Source organism: Elephantulus edwardii, unplaced genomic scaffold (assembly GCF_000299155.1).
Source record: "Elephantulus edwardii isolate Elephantulus edwardi_28Jun2011 unplaced genomic scaffold, EleEdw1.0 scaffold00083, whole genome shotgun sequence".
NCBI classification, from domain to species: domain Eukaryota; kingdom Metazoa; phylum Chordata; class Mammalia; order Macroscelidea; family Macroscelididae; genus Elephantulus; species Elephantulus edwardii.
In genome coordinates, this window is record NW_006399833.1 from 11,304,562 (window position 1) to 11,315,843 (window position 11,282).

General features: G+C 40.9%; 1 protein-coding gene across 1 annotated transcript in view; it reads right to left on the reverse strand.

Annotated features, from left to right (window-relative positions):
• The window catches only part of TRPC5 (transient receptor potential cation channel, subfamily C, member 5), a 263,323-nt gene that overhangs the window by 101,178 nt on the left and 150,863 nt on the right, over nt 1–11,282 (reverse strand). The window contains exon 5 of the mRNA XM_006889931.1: nt 5,840–6,162. Within this exon, the coding sequence (XP_006889993.1) occupies nt 5,840–6,162 (323 nt within the window). The remainder of the gene's footprint in view (nt 1–5,839; nt 6,163–11,282) is intronic.

Genomic DNA, 11,282 nt, shown 5'->3' on the forward strand with positions numbered 1-11,282 from the left:
GTCAGAGGCAATGCGATTGGCACAGGATAGAGCAGGGTTTAGGGCTGTTGTACATAGGGTCGCTATGAGTCGCAAACGACTTGACGGCACATAACAACAACATGAGTAATTGATGGTCTGACCTACAGTCTGATCCTGGCCTGTTTTTGACAGCTGATATTGAGCTTCTGCAATGATTTCTTCCACAAATGTAGTCAACCTGATTCATATGCAGTATTTTAAAGACTAAATCATTGTAAATACAAAATTCAATCATTCTCTTTCCAGCCTCATTTCTATCACCAAGCCCATATTTTCCAACTACTGTTCCTTCCTCACTGTTTCCTACTTTTGCATTCCAGTCACCAGTTACCATTAACACATCCTGTCTATTTGTGCTTTATTGACTATGCAAAGGACAAGTTGTGGTGGACATTAAAGAAGAGTGGGAGTCCCAGAGCACTTGATTGTGCTCATGAGGAACCTATAGCTGGATCAGGAGGCTGTTGTGCAAACTGATTAGGGGAGCACTGAATGGATTGGGAGTAGGAAGGAGTGCATCAGGGTTGTATTCTATCTCCATACCTGTTCAATCTGTATATTGAGCAAATTATGAGAGAAGCTGCATTACATGAAGAGGAACGTGGCATCAAGGTTGGAGGGAGACTCATCAATAACCTGCGTTATGCATATTACACAACCTTGCTTGCTGAAAGTTAGGCGGACTTGAAGCACTTGTTGCTGAAGATCAAGGAATGCAGCCTTCAATATGGATTGCATCTCAATGCCAAGAAAACAAAGACTCTTACTACTGGACCACTGGCAGTGTCATGATGGATGGAGAGAAGATTGAAATTGTCAACAGTTTCATCTTGCTTGGATCCACAATTAACACCCTTGGTACCAGCAGTCAGGAAATAAGGAGGCACATTGCACTGGGAAAATCTGCAGTTAGGGATCTTTACAAATTATGGAGAAGTAGTGATGTCAGTTTGAGGACTAAGGTGCACCTGATTCAGACCATAGTCTTTCTGATTACTAACTATGCATCTGAGACCTGGACAATGAATAAGCATACCAGAAGAATTGACACCTTTGAGCTGTGGTGTTGGAAAAGAGTACTGAACATTCCATTGACTGTGAAGAGAATTAATAGATATGTCTCGGAGAGGGTACAGCCAGAATGCCTTTTGGAGGCAAGAATGATGAGTCTTCATCTCACATACTTTGGACATATTGTGAGGAGGTTCCTTGGAGAGGCACATGATGTTGGGAAGGTTAGAGGGTCGATGAACGAGGGGAAGACCCTCAACCAGATGGATTGACATGGTGACTGCTGCAATGGGCTTTTGTGTGTCAGGAAGGGTGAGGATGGCACAGGACAGAACTAGGTTCAGATAAGGTTGCTATGAGATGGACTCGACTCAATGGAACCTAACAATAACAACAACAACAACAACATCTTGATTGTATGTTTGATCAATTACAGAATTCAGGGCTTTATAATAATCTTCATTTCCTTCATCTTTGCCATTAGTGGTTGGTGTATAAATCTGTATAATAATATTAATTGATCTTCCTTGTATGGATATTATCCAATCATTGACAGTGTTGAGTTCTAGGACAGATCTTGAGAATCTTTTTAACAATGACTTCAACATCATTCTTTTCCAATTTTTCATTCCTGTCATAGTAGACCATATGATTGATTAAAAATGACCTGTCCTAATGAATTTGTTGGAAGCAGGAGTGGCATCCACTTCCTAAAGAAATTCTCTGGAAACTATGAATTTTGATAAATGTTGACAGTTGTAGAGGGCCTTCAAACCTTTTTTCCATAGGGTTGCTATGAGCTGCACATAAACGAACAACATGAATCAACAACAGCAACAATTAATTTGAGCTCATTAATGCATAGAATATGTACCTTCAAACATTTAATTTCATTTTTGACTGCTTTAGTTTTCCTAGATTCGTACTTTGTATACTCCACAATCAGGTTGTTAATGGATACGTGTAGCTCTTTCTTGTTGTTTTGTCATTCCACAGAAGTAAATGAAAGTCTTGAATGTTTTACTCCATTCACTTCATTAATGTCGAATCTACTTTGAGGAGGCATTCTTCCCTAGTCGTATCGAGTGTCTTCCAACCTGAGGAGTTCATCTCTTATCACTGTATCATACACATAACATTTTCACTGGTTCATTTTTTCAGAAGTAGATAGCTAGCTCCTTCTCACTTACACTGGAAGTTCTATTGAAACTTGTCCACCATGGGGTCATCCTGCTGACACATGAAACATCATTGTCATAGCTTCCAGAATTATAGCCGCACACAAGCTACCAACAAACGAATGATAATGTCATACTTCATACTTAGTACATAAATAAGCTCACTTTCTTCTCCTCTGAAAGCCCAGTCTTTCTGATGTTCTGGTTGAGCTGTTGTTGTTAGATGCCATCAAGTTGACCATGATTCATAGTGATCCCATAACAAAATCTAGACCTTGCCTTATCCCGCACCATCCTCATAATCTCAGCCATGTGCTTAACCAGGTCACTATAGTGATCCATCTCATTGAGAACAGTCCCCTCTCACTGACCGTCCACCTTTCCCAAAGTGACGTCCTTTTCCAAGGACGCCTGATAACATGTCCAAGTACATGAGATGGCATTTCACCATTCTTGTCTCCAATAAGCACCATGGTTACACTTCTTCCAAGACAGATTTGTTTGTTCTTTCGGTGGTTCGTGGTATACTCAGTAGTCTTCACCAACTTCACAATCCAGAGGCATCCATCCATTTCTCAGAGTTGTTGTTGTTATGTGCCGTCGATTCGCTTGTGACTTATAGCGACCCCTATGTACAACAGCCCTAAACTCTGCTCTGTCCTGTGCCAATCGCACTGTCTCTGACACTCCCATCCCGATTACCCCAGTCACTGAATCAATCCACCTCATAGAGGGCCTTCCCCTCCTGCGCTGTCCCTCCACCCTCCCAAGCATGATGTCCTTTTCTAAGGACCGGTATGGATTATTATTGGCGCTAATGGAAAAGTTCAACTGTTAACTGAAAGGCTTAAGTCCACCTAGAGACACCTTGGGGGAAAAACTCTGATGATCTACTTTTTAGAAAATCAGTAATTAAAAAAAATTACAGAGCACAATTTTACCCTGAAGTAAGGTCAGTGTGATTTAGAGTCTACTCAACAGCAATTGAAATGAATGCTTGAATTGAGAAGAAAAAACCCCCAAACAAACAAAACCAAACCCCTCAAAACTCTTTTTTATTGAGTTGGAATGGAATATTAGCTGACCCTCCAATGGGTTTTTGGAGGCTGTATATCACATGGAAGGATATTGCCCATATTTCTCCCATTAAGAAATGGATTCAACCCACGAGAGAGGCACCGTCACTGGGTTAGCCAGTGCATCTCCCTATGGACTACACTGCCTGGGTTGATAGATTTAAAAAGAAATTATAAATTTGTGTCAGACCTTTGAAGAAAAAAACCAAAACACCAAATAAGTAAAGGTCACTTTATTGCTGATTTGGCACCAGCATGAGGATATTTCTTTACCTGGCACCCCAATGTATAATTTCCTGTGTAACAGATGCCCGTTCTTGTCAATTGCCCCTGCTGGGTAAGCAATGGGAGCAAAGTGTCAGTTGACAACGGGGGTGTTAATAAACACCACAAGTCTTCAAGGAGGTATTGCATAAACTTCCTCAGCACAGTTCCCATGAAAGGGTAATTGGCTGGAACGTGACCGGAAAGGCATCTGAATTCAGGTGTTCAGTTCACTCTAACATTTTGATGGGAACAAATGCAGCCTCTTGGTGCTTAGGCTACCATGAAATGGCTTTTTATATTGTAAACAAGCTGATGTGGACTCTGTCTCTAGAGGAATGCGGGCTAGGAAATAACTTTCAGCTAAGAGGAACTAGTGCAGTAATAAATTGCTGCTGTGAATTCTGAGTTTTCAACCCATATTGGTCACTATTTCACATATTTCTGTTTCCCCCATCCAACAGTTTGCCCTGAGTTCTGAGAAGAGAGGTGGGGGTGAGGCCTAAAGAATGACACAGTTTCTGTAAGGATGAGCAATGCAGTGTACCACCACCAATTTTTTTCCAAGCTCTGAAATGAAGCATCTTTGGAGAGAAGCTTGACAAATAAAATGGGGATCTGTGGCTAATATATTTAGACCACATGATAAATTACATCTCTACGTGGTTGATCCACAATGCATAGAAAAGGCTCTGAGAAGTCCTGCAGGAAACAGATCTTTTCAACTTTGTCCCAGTATTTCTCCAACTCATTTGATCACAGACACCATTAGCATCTCCATTTACATCCTTTTGAACTGGCGCTTTACAAAAACTACTTTAGGAATTATTCTGCAGGTAGAGGCAAATGGCAGGGATAAATGAAATAATATTGCCTTTTCTCTTTTGATCAGGGTGCCTCAAGTTCAAGCAGAAACTCTGACCTTTCCTGACCCTTTTTACTGGACACATTTCAATAAAATGAGTCCATCACCTTGTCTTAGTTTATGCAGTTAAGAAAGGGGGGGAGTGTCTTGCTTTAATGACAAAGAATCTTGTATGACCTTGGGGTTCATACTGTGAATACCAGCTGTGAGTCACATTCTAGTGTTTTGTGGTAATGTGCTGTTGAGATGGAACTGACTCATAGCTGACTCTTCAGCAGGTTTTCAGAGGCTATAAATCACATGAAAGGAGATTGCTTATCTTTCTCCCATGGAACAGTTGGTAGATTTGAACTGCATGCCTTTGGGTTGACAATGCAGCTCCTACCACTAGGCCTCCAAAGCTCCCAAGAATGAGTGGTAGAGAAGGACAGGTAGTCCTAGAGAAGTTCCTATAGCCCTAACACATTTCTGTATATGTACTTATTTTCTTCTTGCTGGAATGTCCCCTAAAATGCATTTCTCAGAGAATGAAAGCCACTCTGGAAAGCTGAAAGTTCGTAAAGAAGCAGGATTCAACATTATAAGGAAAAGTCTAGAGGTCACTGACAAATAGTCATGAGCTGCTTCTTGTGTTCTGTGTGGGGATGGGAGACACTGCCAATCAGTGCTTGGGGCTTCTTTGCTTTCAATTTCCACCTGAAAGTTTAAGCACAGAAGGTAATCTGACTCTACTTCCCTTTTTAATTTACTCCTGTATGGGGAGGGTTGTATATTAAAATACTTCTGTATTCTTCTTTTGCATCCTTCCTTATTCTGAGGGGCTTGAGTCAGAATAGTTAAGTTTGCTTTGGTTGTCTAGTGTTCAGAGAAATGGGTTGAGGGGGTTGGATTGTTTTTCTGTTTTACTTCTTCTGTGGGTGCCTCTTTTATGAGTGATGAATTATCTACTCCTTTCTTCTTCTTGTTGTTGTGTATCATTGAATTGGAACCAATCCACAGGCAGTTAATCACATGGGAGGAGATTGTCCATCTTTCTCCCATGGAGCATCTAGTGGCTTGGAATCACTGCCTCTGGGATTGCAGTGCAGTTTCTTACCACTCGGCCACCTGAGCTCCCTCCTTCCCTCTCTCCCTCCCTCCCATTAATTTCTTCAAACTATGCTATCAACATAACTCAAAAAACTAACTCTATTGGGGAGTCCTTGGGTATCTATTTCTGTCTGTCTATTCCCTGTTTTCTAAGCCCCACTTCTTAAGCTGTAGTGAGTGAAAGGTCCTCCTTTCACTTCAGATTCCTACAGGTTAAGCCATAAATGAGCTCTGCTGTACTTTCAAGAAACAGGAACAAAGCTCTAGATTGGACATGGGGCCAGAAAATAGAAGGAACCAAAAAGGAGAGCACAAGGGAGAGGTGGGTGTCTTACGTGGAGAAGGCATTGTTCTGCTTCTCACATCGGATCCCCTTGCAGTTGTTAGGCTCATCGATAGCTCTGGTCTCATAATAAAAGTAGAGCTGGTTCAATCCGTTGGCAAAGGCCAGTAGTACCAGACAGTAGATAAAGAGGAATTTTAGAATATCCAACAGCATGCGGCCCAAAGAGATCTGCAGAGGTCCTAGGTGGGAGTTGGCCGTGAACAGGGATATGAGACGCAAAGAACTTAAAATGTTGGATATCGCGAAGAGTGCTTCTGCAATCAGGGTTGGGTGCCACATTTCCCATTCCTCCCTTGGCCGTGAACCATTATACTGAAAGAAACAAGAAGAGAGGTACGATGAGTGTTTATAAAACTTTGCCCGCTTCTTTCCAAATTTAAATAAAATCACCAAAGGAAAATAAAACCAAGTCAAACGTTCATGCATACAATAGGCCCCACTCTGGCATTTTTTTGGTCTCCCCTAACCTACACCCACCATGCAGTCAAAACATAATGCTGTGGGCTGTGTGTGCGTGTGTGTATGATCATGGGTTCGCACAATTTGATGGGTGTGAGTGGGTGTGGGTTAAGGAAAGGGGAAAGATCTGGTGTGAAAAACAATGTTTATGAACTTTGTAAGTAAACTAGTACAAAATTTTAAAAATTATGTAAAAAACCATTAAAAACATGATTCTAGTAATTTTTTTTTTACATATCTACTATTCAGCATATACACATACAACAGTGAATTTCTGAGCAATTTCCAGAAGTTTATCACCAACAGACATTTTCTAATGGGGCTTTTCCCAGACTGTCGCGAAGTGTCAGCCTATGGTATGGGCCAATATATACAGTGCAGACAAATCATCTAACTTCCTGATGAGATTTCAAGTCAGGTCTGCATCTTTGATCCCCCATTTTGTTCTGAGCACCAAGGACCAGCGATCTTTTTAAGTTTTTTTAAAATCATTTTTTAATTAATTTTAATGAAAATTTACAAAGACTTTGTATTTCCATTCATTCATTGTTGCACTTTTCTCCCTGCCCACCCCTCCCTCACAGTACCCTCTTTTCTTTGAAAAGTAAAAGAAAAATTCATTCATTGTTATACAATCCCTCCCCCCAAGTCCACTCCACTATGCAGCCTCCGTTCTGGACTCATGTCATGACAATAATAACTAATCACATATCCCTTTTAAACAGTTTTCTCCCTCATCTGTTTCAATGCAGTATACATAATTTATCCCATCTTTCTCAGTCTCCCCCCAACCCTGATGTCAGTCCGATTTTACAACAGTGACACTATGCAGTACTTGTCCCTTTGTGACTGAGATATTTCACTCAGCATAATGTCTTCCAGGGTCACCCATTTTAAATAATCTTGCACGAGTTCCTTCTTTTCCAATACAGCGTAGTATTCCATTTTGTGAATATACCACAGCTTCTCTATCCATTTGTTTATTGATGGACACTTGGGTTGTTTCCAACACTTTGCTATTGTGAACAAAATAGCAATAAACATGGGTGTGCATAGGACCAGTGATCTTAAGTGAAGGATGAGGGGTTGATCCAACCTCCTCCTTGTGCACCGTTCATCCTGACTCCCCTGCTGACTTCAGGTTGAGGTCAACAGAGCATTCTTAGGAGCTGTCTGTTGCATTGGCAGTGACGTCTAGAACACAATCCATGCTATGACAAATGAATGGTATTAGCAATCTTTCAGACAGTGAATTTGGTGTTGTATCACATAGTGGCAAGTGAACATACTCTTGGTGGTAGTTTTTCTGTTGACAGTCCTACAAGTTAGAGTGTTCTTCTAGAACAAATGAAGACAAAGGGCTTTAAAGGAGAGGATCAAGGGGTCATGGGGTTCATTTGCCCTTCTTTGCCCATTCCTCAGCTTTAGCCGGGGCTTCTGGATCCTGGAATGTTAGGGCACAGCCTTCTAGAAGGATGACCTCATTGGTAGGACCTGAACTTCAATTCAGGCTTTGCTCTTAAAACTACAAAGTTTCTTAGCTTTACAATAAAATTATGATAGTGCCTACTTCTAGAGAGCTCTGGTGGCCTATTGGCAAGAAGCTGTGCTGCAATCTTGAGGGCACGTTGTTCGAGTCCACAAGCTACTCCTCAGGAAAAAGAAGAGCAATCTCCTCCCATGCAATTAACTGCCTCTGAAAACCCGCCAGAGGGTCAGCTATTGGTCAATTCCAACTCAATGATACACAATGACAACAATGCCTATTTCTAGTTACCAAGCATACTTGAGATGCTGTATTTACATTTGAAAGTCTGTGTGTACTGTAAGGAGGGGATCAATGTTGTAAAAATATAAGGAAATGGCTGCACTGCAATCCCAGAGGTGCACGGTTCAAATCCACCAGATGCTCTCCTGGAGAAGGAGGGGCAATCTCCTCCTGTACCCATCAGATTATATTTGATGGTATACACAGGAAAAACAGTAAATTTTTTTAAAAAAATTAAAAAGATAAGGAAATGCTGCTTTGTAATTTCTCCAGGAAAGAAATAAGTACCACCTGGGTTTCAAGTAGAAGCATGCTGTAAACCTTGAGCTCTCACCTAAATATCACAATTCCTTGGGACAACTTTTGTCAATAAAATGTTGCATTTGGGGTCAAGTGATATATGTTTCAGTCTCAATAACTGAGAAAGCTGGTAGTACTTAGAACAATTTGTGGGCGTCCAATATTCTTCACTGTCAAAGGGGCCTGAAGAAACCTTTTTTATTTCATTTGAGCTTCATCAGCTACACTTTTTGATGGTAGATCAGTTTTATACATTCTCTGCCAAAGTTTGGGTTTCTATATTTTTTCTGTCCTAAGTACATATCCCCATGAAAATTAGGCATTTTTATGCTTATTATACAAATCAAACTCAAACTCATTGCTCTCGAGAGGAACTGAAATCCTGAGGAGTGGGGTGACATATATGAATGTATAGTCTCGGATATTCTGCAGTAAATGCTTCCAGAGTTCTTCAGCTTCTGCAAATGAGGTTGTGTCATCTGTATAACACAGGTTGTTAATGAGTCTTCTTCCAATCCTGAAGCCATATTCTTCCCCATATTGTCCAGCTTCTTGCGTTAGTTGCTAAGCATGCTTATTGAATAGGTATGGAGAAAGGATACAACCCCGACGCACACCTTTCCTGACTCTAAAATATTTTTTTGTTTTGCCCAGATAACTGCTTCATGATCTATGTGTAAGTTTCTCATGAGCACAATAAGTAGTTCTGGAATTCGCTCTCATTCTTCTCAAATGTAGGCATAATTTGTTAGGATCCACACAGTTTAATGTATTTGCATAGTCCAGAAAGCAAATATAGACGTATGTCTGGAATTATCTGCCTTCTGGAGAAATGATACCCATCATGCCGCAGCCTCTTCTAGATCCAGTTTGAATTTCTGACAGTTCCCTGTTGATATACTGCTCTAGTAACTTTTGAATAATTTTCAGCAATATGTTTTGTTTGCATGTTATATTAATGATGTTGTTGTTAAGTGCCGTTGAGTTGCAGGCTACTCATAGTGACCCTATGAAGGAGAGTCCTCGACGCTTGGGTGCCTTTCATCCTCTCTCCAGGTTCATAGGGTTTCCGGAGGCAAGCTATTATGGAAGTGGATGCCACTCCTCCTTCCAAGATATTAATGATACTGTTCAATAATTTCCACATTCTGTTAGACCACCTTCTTTGTTGAGTGGGGAAGCACTATGGATCTTTTCCAGTCAATTTTCCAGGTAGCTGTCTTCTATATTTTGTTTACAGAGACTGGTAAGCAAGTCCAGGGGTATATGTTTCCTGAAACACCTCAACTGGTATTCTATCAATTCCTGGAGCCTTATTTTTTTGCCAGTGCCTTCTGTGCAGCTTGGATTTCTTCCTTCAATGCTATTAGTCCTTGATCACATGCTACTTCCTGAAATGTTTCAGTGTCAACTAATTCTTTGTCAGTTTGTCATACTGTGGTGGCTTGTATGTTTCTGTGATGATGGAGGCTATGCTCCTGGTATTTCAAATACCAGCAGGGATCAACCAGGGTGGACAGGTTTTAGCAGAGCTTCCAGACTAAGAAGCAGAACTGGTTATCCATTTCTTAAATAACAAGGCTTGAAATCCAAATGAACAATGGTAGAACAATTTTTCATGGGTCTTCCTTATTAAATGCCCAACTTTCCCATGCTTATGAAGGAACCATGACTTGGGTCAGGTACACCTTAGTCTTTACACTGACATCGTTGCACAGCATATTGCAGAGATCCTTGACAGCCGATCTGCCCAATGCAACCTATCTTTTGGTTTAATTTAGTAGTTTTCAAACTTTGTTTCTTGGAGCCTGGGGTTCAATGGATGGATCTGTGTGAAAGCCAAAGAAGAGTTCCAACAGCACAACTTGAAAGCCTTGATTGTTCTTCTGTCATCCTTCATCATTGTCCAGCTCTCTAAAGCTTAACAAGTAATTGCAAAGCTCATGGCCTGGATTAGGTGCACCTAAGTCTCTAGACTGATATCATTGCTTTTCAGCACTCTCGAGAAATCCCTGACAGCAGATTTTCCCCAATGCAATTCGTCTTTTAATTTCCTGACTGCTGGTGTTAAGAGTCTGACTGTGGAGGCAAGCAAGCTGTAATTGTAAACAAGTTCAATCTCTTCTCCATATATCATGATACTGCCAATTGGCACAGTGGTGAGAATCTGTCTTTTTGACGTTGAGCTTCAATCCATATTGAACACTACAGTCCTTGACCTTCTGCAGCAAACACTTCAGGTCTTCAGTTTCTGCAAGCAAGGTTGTGTCATCTGCATAATGCAGGTTGTTGATGAATCTTTCTCCAACCTTGATGCCGCATTCCTCCTCATAAAGCCCTGCTTCCCACATGATCTGTTCTGTATATAGATTGAAAGACACACTGACACACTCCTTTCCTGATTTGAACCATGCAGTGTTTCCCTGCTCTGTTCTGAGGACCACTTCCTAGTGTGGAACAAAAATAAAAACCATAACAAAGACCAGTCTCACTGGTCCAGCAGAGACTGATGGAATGCCTAAGATTATGAACATGAATTACCCTTTGAATCTGGAGAAAAATTTATCCCTGTGGCTCAACTATAGCCAAACAATAGACTGGTCTGTAGTGTGACCAGTAACACCAGGGAGGCACTTATTCCTTAGAATAACCAACCATACAAAATTTAAAAATCAACATTAGTAAGGTATTGTACTGCCAATGCAAATGTATGAGGTCTGAATCCGCCACTGCTCCTTGGAAGAAAGATGTGCAATCTCCTTCCATGTGATTTACTGCCTCTGAAAACCCACTGCAGTGTCAGCTGTTAGTCCGTTCCAACTAAATGGTAAACAACAACAACAACAAGGCCTTGAAAGTAGGAAGAGGTGAGTTTAATGAGAATTAGAGAATTTAATGAGAATTA